The sequence below is a fragment of the Anabrus simplex genome, chromosome 11 (assembly GCF_040414725.1).
Source record: "Anabrus simplex isolate iqAnaSimp1 chromosome 11, ASM4041472v1, whole genome shotgun sequence".
Lineage (NCBI taxonomy): Eukaryota > Metazoa > Arthropoda > Insecta > Orthoptera > Tettigoniidae > Anabrus > Anabrus simplex.
This window is the reverse complement of record NC_090275.1, coordinates 91,852,770-91,871,106: the sequence shown is the minus strand read 5'-3', so window position 1 is coordinate 91,871,106 and position 18,337 is coordinate 91,852,770. Positions and strand designations below refer to the sequence as shown.

Sequence of the window (18,337 nt, the reverse complement as noted above, 5' to 3'; positions counted from 1 at the left end):
AGCTCAAGCGAGCCGAAACATGTTTGAATTTGTTTGCTCCGTCTAATGACGGAATATAGATGTATTGAATAGGAGGATACTCTCATTTTTTGCCATTGTAAAGTAAAAACATCATCATGATAATATGCCTTTTCAAAACTCACCTGAGACAAATGCTAAGGTGTCCTCTGTAGAGATGCACACTGATATTGCCCGAACAAAATGAGAAAAATACAAGGGCTAGCTACTCAAGGACACAGGACTTAGTCCAACGTTTAAGACTAGTGACCATCAATGTCAGCACACTCACTAGTTGCAACCGTGAACTCGTTTCACTCCTGAAAAGCCAATGTATTGGCAATACCTGCATCCAGGAGACAGGAGCTAAAGTGAAGGAGAACGGCAAAGGACACAAGATATACATCTATGGTTGCAAATCAAACCAGAACGGTGTCACAATGACAGCACGAGACGCTTTGTAATGTCACTGAAGTTAACCAAATAACTGACTGGCTGCTCTCAGCTAAGATTTAGGATGGTTCCTCAGCTGTACTTCCTCTTACAATGATAGTCACTACCACCATGTCAGTCAAAATTGAGACCAACAATACAACCATTTGTATAGTCTCTGCCTATGCACCTCAAGGAAGCTGTCTGGATGATGAGAAAGAGGAATTCTGGGAGAGCATCCATGACCATTTAAGATTGACTGGCCTGGGTGAGCATCCGTTCATTGGCGGAGACCTGAACGGCCATGTAGGATCAATGCAGGAAGGACACCCATGTCGTGGTGACCAAGGATTTGGCACTCGTAACAACAAAGGCACCAAATCCTTGACTGAACAGTTGCCCATAATTTTCTTGTGACCAACACTTCTTCAAAAGGTGAACAGCCTACCCGATTATCTATTACAGTGGCAGATTAGTGGCTACGTCGGTTCAATGACCTAAAACTGGTATTGAATAAAAGTAATTCCAACAGACAATATCATCCCCCCCCCAATACCAACTCCTCATCCTGGACCACAAGCTTGGCCTTGGACAACAGATACCCAACATCACAGGTCTGGAATGAACCAAGTGATGGAAGCTGCCACAACATACCAGTGAGTTGCTGGCTGCCAATAGAAGACATATATGGAATGACATTCTGGGGTTACCACATGTGAAATATTACAAAAAACAAAGCCTGGACAACATTTCATCAATAAAGTGCTGGACTGGAACGGTATAGCCCGTGATAAAGAAGAACAAATTGGTCTACAAGACCTGGAAGGCATCACATTTCAATGACAATCTTGAACACCTTATAAAACCACATAGTCTGCAACAAAACAAGCTGTTTCATGAACCATGGCCCAGTGCTATGAACAGCCGGACATACCTCATGAAGTAAGGAAGGTATTCCACTATGCCAAATCACACAATCGCTCCATGGAAGAGACAGGCTACGTCATTCATATCAAAGATGAAACTTGCTGGGAGTCTACTGTCATCAATCAATAGAGCAGTTAGTTCAGAAAGATCAGTTCTAACAAGTTTCCCCGTGCACCATTTAATAGTGCTGAATGCATCCATCAACCAACTCCAGCCATCCCAATGGAAGAAGTCCAGCTGGCATTCAACAGGAAGAAGAATGAGGAGGCAACCAGCCCAGACGAAATTCCACCTGAAATCTGGAAGATGCTTGGTCAGCAAAGTGCTGAACTCGAGGCATCCTTGTTCAATCAAATTGTGGAGGAATACATAGTGCTGTAGGCCTCGACCTCAAGCACAATAACTATATGGATGGGCAAGGGACACATCAGTGAATGTACTAACTACTGCCCTATTCATTTGATGAGCTACAACAACACAAAGATTTTTGACAAGGTTCTTGATAATTGACTCCATAGCATATATGTAACACCTGATCAATGTGGTTTTACAAAGAAATATGTCACATCAGGTGCCATTCATGCCCCCAGATTGCTCCTGGAGAGGCATCGAGAGAAGAACAAGCAAGTTCACAGTACCTTCTTAGACCTAATTGGGTTCCTCATGAACTCATTTGGCATGCCCTCCGGTCTCACGATGTGCGAAAGTACATGTTCGTTGGACACAACTCCTTTACTGCAACTCCACTAGTGTGGTACGATGTCTCGCTGACTCTCACTTCCTTCCCTCATCGATGTTGGTGTCCATCAGAGCTCTGCTTTCTCGCCACTGCTCTTCATCTTCTGTATAGACATGGTGACAGGAGATACTCCTGTGCTGCATTCATTGACGTTTCGGTATGCCGAAGATTCTTTCCTGGCTAAAGAAGAATGGTAGCCTTGAGAAACAGGTCCAGGATTGGCTGAAAATTAATTCAGATTAAATGTTCAGAAAACACAATATATGGAGCACAGAATACAGATGTGTGGATCCCTCAAGGTCAACGACTGAAATTTATACAGAGCCGATCAATTCAAATATCCTGACTCAATCCTCTCTGCAGATGGTGACACACTTCCTGACGCCCAAGCACACATTAATGCAGCCACTGAAATGGAGGCAAATCACTGGAGTCCTGTAGACTGTCCACCAGAAGGCCAAGATCTACAAGAATGTCATATGTCCAGATGTCCTTTACAGAAGTGAATAATGGCCAGCTTCCATGAAACCACCCTGCATGTCATGGAGATGCTACCAAAGGGCACTTGGCCTCATGCACCAGGACCACATCAGAAGAGTCATGGGAATGTCAGCCACAAAGGACAAGATGCAAGAAGCTTGTCTGCATTGGTACATTTATGTTATGCACAGTGATGATCAGTCTGTGGCTGAAATGTACTTATACCTTCAACTGAAAAGAAACTGTCCCCATGGGAGAACTAAGATACAGTGACTGGACCAGCTGAGAGAGGACATGACTTCAAACAATGTGGTACCTAACAACGCCTAGGTTTGGAAAATATGGAGAACAGCATGTAGAAAAATGACTTTGCAGAGAGGGAAAAACGCTACAGAGGAGGAGCAGGACGAATGTACAGATAGTGTTTACCGTTATCCAGTGCACTGGTAAAAATTAACCGCAGTGCTTGCCGGTTAAACCAGCAGCTGTTCTAGGGTTAACGTATTTCATTGTATTTTCATGGTTTGTTTAAATAATTATTAACCATATTTACTCATGTATATCTTGACATCACATACATCTCACATCCTAATTTTTTATATGGAGCTAAGGGGGGAGGGAATAATTCCCGCTTATATCTCGAATAGGTTTTTCTTCTTGTGTCAGTATAAATACAACAAGGAACACCCTACGGCATGCATGCCTGCTCTCAGCTCAAGGTTGAACTGTCTCCCATAATCCTTCCCTTATCTTAGTCACAGCAGCACTCCCCTTTTTTGGTAAAAGGCAGTTAGGGAATTTCAGATCCTGGGGTATTTCCTAGCCTAATGAGCTAGATGAAATGTGACACTGTTGAATTGGCTGCAATGGAAATATACCAGCATACGATGCGTGCACGACATAAGGTACAAGATAGAATCCAGCGTACACTATTACGATACCGTAATTTGCTTTCCGGCATGACTTTGCATACAGATGAATTATGGAAAAGTGTTCAAGTTTTACGGCAAATTTAAAATTTCAAATGATTCAATTTTCAGAGAAACGCGGGAATCGTGCTGCAGGCCGAGAATGTAATGTGACAGAGTTGAATGTATACTTCTGGCAAAAACAGAAAATTTGTTTTTGAAAACACTAAATCAAGAAAAGCATTCTGGAGGCCAAAAAGTGGGAAATTTCCTAAGAGGATAAACGACAAGCACGGAAGCTCCGTGAAGCTCAGCCCTGCCCTCCTCCAGCCGTTCCATGTGATCCGTGTGTTTCATGCCAAGATTGGGTTACTAAGTCATATGAAACATATTCACAAACCATTGTGAGTGTGAAAATGTAAATAGCTGAAGAATATGTTTACTTGGATAAGAGTTGCAGCCGACAATGACAATGAATCCTTTCCAGTACTTATATTATCCTGTTGGGGTCCTTTTTTCCTTTTGTGTTTGTCCTGTGTTCCTATCTTTTACCACTTGCATTTATCCAGCTTTCTTCTTATACTACACTTTCCGCATCAACATTGAAGATCTATCATGATGGCCCCTCAATGAGTGTTCATACCTGCCCCTTGTCACACTGACCTGCCATTACAGGTATACTGTCCTATCTCTGTACATATGACTTGAACCCTTTACCAGAGTGTGCAAAAACTTGATCTCGAAGTGGTGGTGATGATAATTGTTTTAAAAGGAAGTACAACTAGGCAATCTGATCTGGAAGAAGAAGTGCCAAGGAAGTGTAAAGAGGTAATGTATGAGATGTATTATTATCCCATAATGACATATGGAAACTGACGAAAAGTCAGGAGAGTAAAATCTAGGCCAGTAAGATGAGATTTTTAATAATTATGAGAGGGGCAAACAAGAAAGGAAGGGAAGAGGATGTCAGGAAGAAAATTAGAATAGAAAAGCTTTCAGACACCATGGAGAGAAATAAACTAAGTGAGATGGTTAGGACATGTTAAGAGGATGACAGGGGGAAGGATAACATAGCAGATGAGGCGGCAAAGGGTGAAGAAAGGTATGGTAGTTGGACTCGCTCAAGAACAGCATAATGTTACAAATAAAACACTGTCCATTTTATTGATGGAATTTAATGTAGCATGACCTGATTAGTACATGTACATTAGGATATCCCTTATTTTCCGACTTCAACATTTTTGAATGCTCACCCTCCAATTTTGTTTGAATGATGCTAAAACATGCCTATACAAAATTTTGTTGAGATCGGAGCATTCTATCCCATGCCGACTTCAGCGCAAAGTCACATGAAGAACAAGTCCGGACCTGCTACCCAGCGCTGAGTCAAGCCTGAGCCTATCAGTACGTGCATTGTTATCCATCGTGTCACATGGTTTTTCGGGTCGCTAATCTAACATAATGTCACATCAATTACCCAGTGCCAGGGAATGTATATTTTTAATAGGAGATATAAAACACCAAATACCTGGACACAAATTACCACCAAACAGACAAGTAATTGGAGTTTTATTTTATAACATACCAGAGGTAAAATTAACTGCCAGTGTAAGTGCTGATCTTGTGGTTTGTGAGTGCATGATATTTTGTGAGAAAGTAAGAATTCCGACAAGAGCTAATCAGCATTGTTCACTAAAACTTATTAACTTGTATTCAGAGAGGAGGAAATTGCAAAAAAACTCAAACAATTGTGAAGATATTTTTAAGCATCGAGAAGAGGAGTTTGGAAATAGTTTGGACAATCTACTTGATACTGCACATGCGAATGCTCTTCAAATGATGAAGTTGGAAAAAGACAGGACATTTTTACTTTGGCAGAGAGAGCCAGGACGTAAGAGCTACCTCACAGGAGTAGACCAAAAATCCTGTGGTAAAGAAGAAAGGCTGAGGCAAAAAAATAACAAAATTACATCTCCTAATTCAATCTTATCTTCATTTCAGTGAAAACAATAGACAACTTTGTGTCAACGAAAAGCAGAGATCTGTTCTCTTGCCTGAAGATGGACATTAGTTTTATCCAAGACTGTCTTTCGATATGGATGAGCAACACTTCATACGTAGAAGCTCAAAGGATAGTTATGGACATGAAAGCTGTGAATGACTGTGCTGAGTGGGGTGTTAAATTAATGCAAGATTTTCATGGACTACTGACTGTAAATGAGGAGCAAAAGCAATTTGTATTGTATAAGTACCCAGATTGCAAGAAAGAAACACTGAACAGAAAGTATCCACAAGCATACTAAACACCATAATACAGTCTAAATAGTGAAAATGTATTAAACTGTAATACACAATTAGATATTAAACATGTATCAAAAGCTTTTCCACAAAACCTATAATTCCTAACATTCAAATTTCGTGCTCAAGTCGGAAAAATAAGGGACACACTAATGTACATACATGAACACAATTATATCTGAGAATGAATTATAACAGTTCCTTAATTACTGGCTATTTACAAAGTCTCAGTCCTCCTCACAGCTGGTAGTCCAGCTTGCTGGTAATGCCTGAGATGGATGATAATTCTGACTGACAGGCCTCACTTTCACTTGGCTCTACGCTCTCGGTTGCTTCACACGGCAGTTGCATGCAGACTGGTTCAAACACACAATCTGTTAGCGATCACGAGGCACGACGACTGTACCTTGATTCGACTCCAGACGACTCCAAAGACCAGCACAGTCAATTCAAATAACACACAGTCACTGTGACTGCTCCACACAGTGAACTACTTAACATGTATCACTAAACGACAGTGCTGGGCTGAGTGGCTCAGACGGTTGAGACGCTGGCCTTCTGACCCCAATTTGGCAGGTTCGATCCTGGATTAACCCGGTGGTATTTGAAGGTGTATAAATACGGCAGCCGTATGTCGGTAGATTTACTGGCATGTAAAAGAACTCCTGTGACTAATTTCAGGCACCTCGGCATCTCCAAAATACGTAAAAGTAGTTGGTGGGATGTAAAGCAAATAACGTTATTTATTATTAAACGGCATGGTGCAAACCAGTACTTCTCTCCAACATTACGACACTCACTATTCAAAACCCTGCCAACAATGACCACTAAACTGCAACCGCACAACAACTCCGACGACAGCCAGCACTACTGCTGTCCCACTCTAACTCCACTACTTACAGCTAGTCTCCTTTATATCGCTAGTGATGAAGTTCCAGACCTTTCAGAGTGCAACCAGAATGGGAATATTCTGGTTTACACCCTCCAGAAGATCAAAGAGAAACAAGATGAAGACAGCAATAGATGAGAGGTCATCACTATGCCCTCTGGCTAGTCCCTTCCAGGAAATTCTGAAGGGGGCTACAGACAGATGGCTGACATATAATAATAATAATTATTAGAAGGAACCTGATTGGATCAAAGTTGTGGAGCAGCAACAGATTGGACAGGGGAAGATGGAAAGGTGCCATCCAGACCTGGAAGAGGTGGATAAGCAAAACTTAATAATAATAATATTAATAAAATGCAATCCACGAAGGAGCTGTCCGTGGTCCTACAGAGGCCGTAACGCAAGAATAATAATAATAATAATAATAATAATAATAATAATAATAATAATAATAATAATAATAATAATAATAATATTTTTTACAAGGGATTGTGGAAAATTTTCAAAAGACACTTGTGAAGGGTCCGCACTCCACAAGTGTGTGGGATTCTTACCCACTAAAAACCACACACCCTTTTGCCACGATGTGTATCATCACCCCGGAACCGCTCTCGCATTACTTCAGGGTGATATCGTGCTTTGTCTTTCAGACATCTTCTTTCTTCATTTCTCCTTTACGAACGTTCGTATGCTTCCAAATCCTTCTTCTTCTGACGAAGGACGTTCTCCACGTACACTGCCACGCGATCCCAGGATTCCTGGTTTCGCAGCATCACCGAAATAATATTATCTGTTGTCAATTCTCCTAGTTCAGTTTCCACACATCTTCTCTGAATCGTCCAATGGCCGCATACAAAAAAGGTGTGAAATACGTCGTCAATGACATCACAGTATATGCATGCTGCGTCACTCGCTCTGCCCACTTTATGCAGGAATTTCCGGAAATATCCATGCCCTGTTAGAAGCTGCGTGAGGTAGTAATTTACTTCACCACGGGCCCTTTCAACCCAGATATCCAAGCATGGTATCAGTAGCTTGGTCCATTTGCCTCGAGGGTCACTTTCCCATCTGAGTTGCCATCGCCTCATCCGTTGACTGAAGGCACGCATCTTTGCACATTTCTTTCTCAGCTCTCCTTGGGTACGCCAGATTTCATGTAGCTCCAATGCAAGTAGGTCTATTGGGGCTATTGCTGCCACCGTGAGGATTGCAGGTTTGGAAACCGTGCGGTATGCACATGCAATACGTAAAGCCACTCTCCGTTGTACAGCTGCTATCCTTCTCCAATACCAAGCAAATCTCAAGGAATCAGCCCAGATTTCAGAGCCATATAGGAGCACTGACTGAACCGTCGACATGAGAAGACGTCGTTTACTGGATTTCGGACCTTTAATATTTCCCATTAGTCTGCTAAGTGCAGTCATATATTTTACTGCCTTGTCTGTCGCTCTCTGAATATGATTCCAGAATGTGAGCTTGGAGTCAAGTGTCACTCCTAGATATTTTGTGCTCGCAGATGTTTCAATCACTAACTCTCCAACAGTCATTGGTACAAGAGTTTCGATCCTTTTCCTCGTCAGAAGAACTATCTCCATTTTGTATTCGGCTAATGTTAGACTGTGGCTCATCATCCATTCTTTTATGCGCCGCATCACCTGGTTCAGTTTGATTTGAGCCATTTCAACATTACGAGCTACTATCAAGGCAGCCACATCATCAGCGTAGCCCACAAGCTTCGTGTCCTCTGGCATCTCCAAACGTAACAAGCCATCATACATTATGTTCCAAAGATCTGGACCAAGGATTGATCCCTGCGCTGCACCAGCCGTCAAGCGTTTTGTCTTTTCTCCATCTTCCGTATCATACAACAGAGTGCGATCTTTGAAGTAATCTCTCATTATGCGCGTAAGATATTGTGGTAGCTCAAGAGCTACCAACATGTCGCTTCATCTTGCCGAATAATAATAATAATAATAATAATAATAATAATAATAATAATAATAATAATAATAATAATAATAACAACAACAACAACAACAACAACAACACCACAGCCTTAGCTACCCTGTGTGCAGACATCTTGAAGAGATGGCATTCAGAAGCCTACATGTCAATTTGAACAATCCGATTTACACTACAAGATTATGGCAGAGAAACAAACTCTCCTCAGTGACCTAATGCTGAGTTTTTAAATAACATTTTATTAGATAAACGCACTGAATATTTCCTGGGCAGGGGCCCTGTCAGGTTATAGAATTGGAAGTATCTCCTTTTCTAGCTGCCATGATCACAATCAGACGACGCCTTTATGAAACAGCCCATTAACAAGGCCATAAGAAAATACAGTCCAAACATGTCTCTCATTGGTTATGCCAATCTAGAATAATGTGAGGTAGATTCTTTTCCAATTCCTGCAAGAAATTAGGACTGTCCTCAGCTCAAATACATTACTAGAATTTTTTAAATTTTGGTAAATTGTTCACATGTTACTGCAATTACGTTCCAAACAAAATCTTCATAGAAGTCGACTGGTCTCATATTATCAAGCAAAAGAATCCATTATCCAAATTCCTATAAGGTCAGGATCAGTGCCGGATTAAGGTGTTTGGGGGCCCTGGGCTATTTAAAAATGTGGGGCCCCTTCTTCGTAACAATACATAAGACTAGCATACTGAAGTCGTTATAGAACTACTTCCACTTAAATTGATGAACAGGGAAGTGTTGAAATAGACGACAATTTTTCTCTATTTTTCATGTTGAAATTTCATAAAGCCAAAACATCTTTTACATTTGTCTCATCATCACTATCAAATCAACATACAAAACAGAACTTACGTGTTTTGGCATCTCTAGGATATTTTCTATCCATTTTACAAGAACATTACAGTTGTAACTTATGAATGGTTCAATAATCAGAGGTGAACTGGAAGTTCTCTTCCTGATGCAAAGGTATAGTATAGCATGCGCATTCCACCGTGCTTTCCCTGTCCCCTCCCGCTCACTTCCTAGACCTCTTACCCCTTCCCCCTCTGCCCGTACTCGCAAGCTGCCAGATTTAAATTTTCATCAGCCATAACCTTTACAATAATTACAGTGCGTAAGTAGCGAGGATTTGTCTCTCCGGATGGTAATTGATTCTAGCAGTGATGAAATACTAACGCGGACAGCTGATAGGAAGGAAGGAAGGAAGGAAGAGTGCATGTTCGATATTTTGCGAGCGTAAATATTCATATACATGCACGAAGGTGGAGTAGCAGGCCTTTTTGTACAATTTTAGGTTCGGCCAAGGGCCGGGGCCCCTTAGCACGCGGGGCCCGGGGCTGCAGCCCCTTTAGCCCCCTGTTAATCCGGCCCTGGTCAGGATGACAATGTGCCTTGTGCATAACCTTCAGTATGGGATGCAAATTTCTTGGCTGACTTTGTGCATTTGCAGAACAAACTTCATTACAGCATCGTAAAAACACAAAATATCATTGTATTTTTCTATGCCTTCCACCTCACTTTCTTAAACATTAACACAGGCGAGTCATAAAATATTCAGTAACTCAAATTCAGTGGATCAGTAGTAGAGTGCCCAATTCACAAAGCTGACACCAGTTGAATTAGATGATTTCTGAACAGTGGTCAAAAATCTTGGCACTCCCTTGTCATTATTGCTGGCATGTTCAAGATCTCATGGCATACCCAGTGTCACCAGACAAACTAAAAATAATTAAATCATCCACAGGAACCATCCAGTTGAATTCCATTTTCATTGCTAGACAGCAGCACAATCATAATGTAAAAATACTGGTGGGCAGTCCGCCTAGATGACACCATCCTTACAGACGGTCAGTGTGTCTGTAGGTGGGGCCATAGATGTAGATGATAATGATTATGATGATGATGATGATGATGATTATTATTATTATTTATATACTAAAAGGGTTTACTGAAAACTGCTTTGGCAAATCCATCCATCCGTTCTAATGGACCAATTTGTTTCATTTTTGTTTTATTCTCTCCAGAATTACCTGCCGGTGAATCATGAGACATTGATAGGTCTGTAAGTTCAGCCAACTTTGAGTAATCATAAAATCAAATCACTCCAATAATTGCAGGTGAGGGATTACCCTAATCTGCAATACATTCCGTACTTAGCACGTTGCTAAGAGACTATGATATATGATTTTCATCCTTAGTAATGTCACTGCATGCAGTCATGTTTGATTACTACCTGTCAAGCCAGAGAGTATACACTTCCGCTGATCACGGAGGAATACTCCTACTCTTTGATTCTCTATCCTTTCCCACTTTCCCAGCTTCCAAATACATTCAACAGCCGGCAAAGCGGTTACATGCTGCTAAGAGAAAAAAGTCTACGTACAAACAGACCTCATCATAACATATGCCTTAGTTATCATCTGGGAATACCTATCGAAGGATAACCTAGTTACACTGAAAAGAGTAAAGGCCATGTATCTTAAAATCGTTCTCTGACTGGCAAGAAATGCTCTTTCGAGACTAACCTACGAACTAACAAAACAACTGTTCTATATAGAAGAACTGTGATTAAAAATACTATTGACACAATATCAAGTTTACATCAAGAACTGAAGGATAAAAAAGCGAATATATGGATAGATTTTTACCAAACAGACGGTGTGATGATGTTAGAATGGATAAATTCTGACTATGAACTGCAGCTTCTTATGAAGTGTTCATAAAACCACTGAAATGGGCAGCCAAAAAAGAATGATGAGACAGGCATATCAAGACGAGTTATCTGATCTATTAATAACGAATGCTGCGGAGCAGCTCGGTCCTCTAGTTATTACTATTATTCATGGATACTCCAGATAACTTATATTGACAGAATCAGGGAAAAACAATCTGGTAATACACAGGACACTATACACGACAGGACCGCATACAGAAACAATATCCAGAAACGGGTGATTGCTACAGTAAACATTTAAGAAATGGAGAAGAGAAAGTTCTCTGCTGAACAAAGATAGCAGATAAACCAGCGCATGACAACTTACTGGCAAAAATAAAGTCTGGTCCTAAGTAGGCTAAGAACTTATATACACACTGACATGCCGAAAGTCATGGGAGAGGGGGGTTTAGTATAGTGTAGGCCCTCCTCTAGCTCAACCAAAACCAGTAACTCATCATAGCATTGATTCCACAAGTGGAAGAAACACCTTTGGAGAGATTCTAACCCATGCCATTTGGATAGCTACCCACAGCTTCCTGCTATTTGTATGTGCAGGGTGTACAGTATGAATGGACCTCATCACCATGTCCCATAAGGGGTCGACAAAGTTCATATCAGGCGAACAAGGTGACTACAGCAGTCGTTAAAAACTCCAGAATGTTTCTCGAACCAGTTCTGAACAATTTGGGTCCAATGACATGGTACATTATCCTGCTGGAATATCTTATCGTTCAATGTAGCAGTCACTGGTTAACGGGTTCGGTTCCTGCCAGGGTCGGGAAATTTAACCATCTTTGGTTAATTTTGCTAACATGGGGACTGGGTGTATGTGTAGTCTTCATCACCATTTCATCCTCATCATGGGGCGCAGGTCACTTACGGGAGTCAAATCAAAAGACCTGCATCTGGCGAGTAGAACATGTCCTCGGACACTCCCGGCACTAAAAGCCATACGCCGTTTCATTTTTCAGCGACTTGTTCAGGGGGAAAAGCGGCCCATGCCACGTGAACACACCTCGTACCATTATGGAGCTACCACCAGTCTGTATGATGCCTTGTTCACAACCAGGGTCCATAGCTTCATGGGGCCTGCACCATGTCCAAACCCTACCATCAGCTCAAAAGAAGTGGAGCAGGGATTCATCAAACCAAGCTATATGTTGCCAGTCCTCCAGAGTCCAATTAGCAACATCCTGTACCCAGGTCGTCAGGCCCTGTGTCGTGGTGTTAAGGACACTCTGGTAGGGCTTCTGCTCCCATATCGCACCACCATTAAAGAAAGCTGCACTGACCTGCTGGATAGGCATCTGGTACCTCTTGCATGGAAAGTGGATATGTTAACATGGCTTTCATGGCCCATACTTGTAGACATGATATGGGCTATTTGGCTTATGCCGTGTCAAGAAAACAAGGTGAAACTCTTCACGTTTCACAGAGAACTTTGCACTGCGTCTTCAGAAGAAAACTCGACTGTTCACGAGGAAGTCTTCTACAATAATGAGGGTTTGAATTTAGGAATGCTTTACCATTGAGAACTGTAGTGGTACACTCTTTTGTCACCAGATGGCTCGCTGTATGCTGGCACAGCGCTCCAATTAAGATGTTCTACCACACCATGTGTGCTTGAGAAGCATCAGAGAAGACATCAGGCAAATCAGGGACGAATGTGGTAGAAGAAGATAGAAAATAATAAAATAAAATAAATGCAACGAAAGACACCAGGATTGAATAGAACAGAGCTGAAGAATGGAAAGAAAGTATTTGGGAAAACCAGAGCAGATTTTCTTCTGAAGATGCGAAGCAAAGTTCTCTGGGAAACGTAAAGAGTTTCACCTTGTGTTCTTGACATGGCAAAAGCCCAAAAGCCCACAATGTGGATATGATTTGAGCCAGTGTGGCTTATCTGTTGCCACAGACAATTCTAGCCAGATACTGCTAACTGTGATCATTAAGCATCCATAGTCAGCCACTGTGCTGTTCACTGTAGGTGGTAATGCCTTCCATGAGGTTTTCCCAATGCACACGTGACACCGTCGATTGATGAATGTTAAACCTAGCTCCCACTATCACACCCTGTCTGAAATAATTCACACTGCCTTGCCACTTGCCACGAGCAACACAGAAGGCGTCTACATTCACTCTCCAAATGTCAGATCACAGATGATACAAGGTTGGGTACCTACAAGACACCACGGTACGGAGGTGCTATCCCATGAATTTTGGCATGGCAGTGTAATCTTCATTATTAGTATTATTCAATCACATATTTACCTAAGCTAAGATGTTAAATATGTCTTGGACAACAGTTGCATGCTGATAAACTTACTTGATCAGTAATACCTGCAGTCCAACACCGATGGCAGTGAAGATGAAACAGAGGAACACAATCCATGTGTTTGACATCTTCTGAACACCTTTGATCCCATAATAAGGCCTATCATAGTATATGTTACTCTTGTCACGATTCTCCCAAAAGGATGGATCCCTGAAAGGTCTGTGAAGAGAGAGAGAGAGATTTTATCATCTTACAGTTTGTAACACTTATTTACCACAATATTAATAAAAAGACAACAAAAGCAAGTGGGTACCATTATTGTCTATGAGTTTGTTCCACTGCAACTCAGAAACTGCTGGAAATATTTCAATGAAGTTTGGTGTAAGTTTAAGCAGGGTGATCAGATGTCCAGTTTTTGGAGGACATATCCTCATATTTAGACCTTGTTTCCCTGTCTTCCAGGCGTTTAAAAATATAATATTACTATTGAAAACTGAACTTTTCGTTACATGCTATTCCTTAACCTCTGTGGGGAAAAAAATTGTCATTATTTTATATTTAGGTTGGTATGCTTGCCCCTGGACCCTTTTTATAGCAAATGTTGGCTGCCCTGTTAAACCTAGTTTCCTACTTAGAAGCCACTGGCAGTTTCATTCTTTTTGTCTCATGCACTGGTAGTGTCTTGTATTTGGTATAAGTCATTTATGTGTACGATAAAATCAAAAGGAATAAGTAAATTCACTGATAATAATTTGACATCTATGGATTCAAGCTTTGTTAAAGGACAATTTGAGCAAAAAGTATAAGTCAATGAAAAACAGATACATACCTTGTTCTCTTTTTGTACTGAAGTTGTTTGAAAATTAAACAATACCACAATAAAATGAAGACCTCTCCAGAATAAGGACCACAAATCAGAAATTTTTCTGGAGAGAGGAAAATTATTTTTGTTGTTTATTTTATGGTATACACTACTTGAACCAACTGCATATGCAGGTATGCAAATAGGTTCATCTATTATAAACAATATTTTATTGTTATAACTTAAAAGTTGTAAAAGTTATGTATAAATTGAAAGTGATACAGTGGAAAATAATCTACATGTATGTCTTACGTTTGTGTATAACAGAAGAGAAATCCTGTACATACACTCAGAACAAAAATTATGGCAAATAATATTAGTGTAATTGTAAAAATAACAATAAAAGGTCAAGAGGAAGATATTGGGATCCCAAAGAGCAGAGGATGGATCATACAGAAAGAAAGGAAACAAGAATTATATCTCAAGATGGAAAAGATCTCGAATATTATCCGGAAGAGGAGAGCAATGTTCTTCGGACATACGAAGCGTGTTTTTTAAGTAAGGGCCGTTTTGTTGTAGGCACTAGTATTTCGCGCGCGCACACGCGTTGCAATGAGCGCATGTCGTGTGCCGGCAAGCCTCGGGAATAACTGTCCTCAGTTGCAGCTATGTTGCTAACCTGTACGGTTCTGTTCTGTACTTGTTCAAATGCTCAAGATTATCAACTCGCCCGCACCGTGCGAGGTTCGGTCAGTGATACAGTTTTATCGGCAAAGAACCTGTCTGCTGCAGACATTCACCGACAGATTTGCAAAGTGTACGGTGCTGAGAAAGTCAGCCATAACATTATCTTTCCCTTTAATGTGACGTATCTTAAAATCATACTCACTTATGGCTAAAATCTGAGTCATACGATTACTAGTTAGTTTGTAAGTATTTAAGAAACCAAGGCCTGATGGTCAGTCCATATCTCGAATTTGTTACCTAAGACATACATTCTAAACTTACTTAATGAATACATGATTACAAGAAATTCAATCTCTGTAATCGTATATCTCTTTTCTGCCATACCGAGCTCACGACTCGCAGCTGTTTATTTACAACATACATTTACACTTGGAACTATAACATTTATTGTATTGAAAAGGTGGACCCTTTTAAGTTTCCTATCTTCCATTCTTAGATATGGGTTAGTTACAGAAAATTAATACATATTTGAGTCATTGGGTGCTCCAAATTAAAATGTAAATATTATAAAATGGTTTGTTTAAATGATATATCATACTTATGGTCAGTTATATGTGGCATTTAGTAGAGTTAATGGGATGTCAAAATTAAAATTGTAACTACACCATATCAGGATCAGTTCCCCGAAGTTGAAAAATATTTCACAAAAACCATAGTTTACAATGAAATACTAAAATCAGTCAATGAGTAGGACAGTCAAATGCAAATGAATATCCGTTCCTGGTACACCCTCAGACCATAAAAAACAGCTGTTCTTCCTCGGTGCAAACAGAGAGTGGTGCGGCCATCTTTACATCACAACAATGCAAGCTGTAATGATCTGATAACGCTGAAATCTACCAGAGATTTAGACAACGGTGCCATCTAGCAACTGGTGAGAATACAGCGCCATAGAAGCAACTTAAAGACAATTAGAGCAAAATTGCAGATACACACTGACTTTACACTGAATTTACAAGCAAAACAAGGCATATTGGTTGATTATAGTAAACTCCCCCATGCCAATTAAGCATAAGATCAGTCAACTGCAGAGATGGGTGAGGTTACACTTTACTGGAGAAAATCCTGCAAAAAATAATGTAAAACGATACCTTAAGTAGCAGAGAAGGGAGATCCTTCCTTATGCTTGCCAGGGACCCACCAACCCACCCCTAAAACTATTTTGACTCATATAAAAATATTAAAATAGAGAAGCGACTCTAACCTCGACACTTACATCCAATGGTCTTGTCACAAGCCAGTCCTAAGTCGGCAGCTTTGTCTGGTGTGTTATTATATTGTGTGAGTCGCACCATGTTGAATTCCTAACTTCCCTTTTGCATCCCCGTTAGTAACGCTTGGTGATAACATTGATGAGACATCCATCATTTCAGAGTTTTAAACCAAAATATAAAATGAAAGTACCAACAGATTAAACAGAACGCAGCTTTGTCCTTACCTCCGTGCTGTACTCAACACCATCTATATAAATAAAAATGAATCGCTAAATGTGTTGCTAAGCGCAAAACTCGGGAATGGCTGGACCAATTCGGCTAATTCTTTTCTTCAAATATTCGTTGCAGTCCGAGTAAGGCTTTTATGAAGAGAAAAATTGGAAAAAATGCCAGGAAAAACGTAAAACCCCATTTCTCTTTTTCCGTTCAAACTGTTCGTCTCTCTTTCCTTGTCCCACGTTTGCGCTTAGCGCTGTTCTCCTCTAATCCAGCGTGTTTGCCAAATGTCCGTAAATTTCAATGTTATCGGTCAAAATGGGTGAAAATCGGATTATGTACAAAATTTCAAGCCGCATTTGATGCCGTTAACAAAAAAAAAAAAAAAAGGTTACAAAATAATTGAGTGTGAAAATGTTAATATAAGGGAATGTTACCTCAAATGCAAAATCTTTATTGCATAGAACTTATCACGGCATAATTCCTATTTTATGTTCACTATATTTGTAATTTTTTCACTGCTGGTAAAGGAACATTTCAGCTTGACGTACATAAGTTTGTTTTTAAATTTAAATGATAAGAACATGCACTGTTTGTGTTTCTTTTCAGTCTTGTTCAGAGACTTTTATGTGCAGGCACGTAAATATCAGTCGCTGGCCAACTTCTTTGCTATTGAATTTGCATGGCAGGTCAGGGCGAGGCAAATGGTCTTCAGATATGGAAGTTGTTTTTAAAACAAACCCCAAGTTCTTATCTCGCTTCGTTCTTAGTTTGTGACAAGAAGAATGTCTCCTTGGGTTTTGGTTTCACGCGTACGCTCTCCAGACAGTCGCATGCAGTGTCGTGTTTTGTGATAGTTGGAGACCTTTGTCTACCCTGATTGTTTTTAAATAGTCGCTTCTCAACAAACAAGTTCATCAATTTCTTTGGTTGATTGGTTTATTTTGTGTGTGCTTCCATATACATTATACTCATTTCAAGATTCATGCCGCCTATAAGACGCGGGCAGAGCAACTTATAGAATCTTGCCATTCCGTCAAATCTATCAAATACATTTGTAAATATGTAACCAAAGGAAGTGACAAAGCTGTGATTGGACTTAGTGCAAATAATTCCAATGATGAAGTTAACAAATAGGCTGCTATGTTAGCAGTAATGAAGCAATTTGGCACAATTTTCCTTTTCCCATTCATGAAAGACACCCCACTGTTTTTCATTTAGCCATACATTTAGAAAATGGTCAAAGAGTATATTTCATGGCTCAGAGCACATTACGACAAGCTGTTGAACCACCATCTACAACCTTGGCAAGTTTTTTGAAATGTGTCAGAATGATGACTTCACCCGAACACTGCTATACTCCGAAATGCCAAAATATTATACTTGGAATCAATCGTCAAAGAAATTTCAATGACAGAAACAAGGAAAACCAGTTCCAGGTTACCCAAATGTATATTCCACCGATGCAATAGGCCGAATTTATTCAGTCCATCCAAGAAACGATGAATGCTTTTATTTGTGATTGCTGTTAGTCAATGTCGAGGCCCAACATCATTTCATCATTTACGAACTGTTAATGGTGAATTGTGTGGCCCTTACAGAGAAGCCTGTCTACATTTGCAACTGTTAGAAAATGACGCTCATTGGGATCAAACTCTCAACGATGCTGTAATTTCTTCACCTCATCAAATACGAACACTGTTTTTTATAATTA

General features: G+C 40.3%; 1 protein-coding gene across 3 annotated transcripts in view; it reads right to left on the bottom strand.

The window, feature by feature from the left end:
* Positions 1-18,337, bottom strand: part of LOC136883244 (dnaJ homolog subfamily C member 4) — a 59,799-nt gene that overhangs the window by 35,540 nt on the left and 5,922 nt on the right. For 2 of the 3 annotated variants that reach the window (XM_067155452.2, XM_067155451.2), the window contains exon 4: positions 13,696-13,863. In XM_067155452.2, coding sequence (XP_067011553.2) covers positions 13,696-13,863 — 168 coding nt within the window. Of the gene's footprint in view, positions 1-1,994; positions 2,318-13,695; positions 13,864-18,337 lie in introns of all 3 variants that reach the window. The other variant, XM_067155453.2, reaches the window with a different exon arrangement.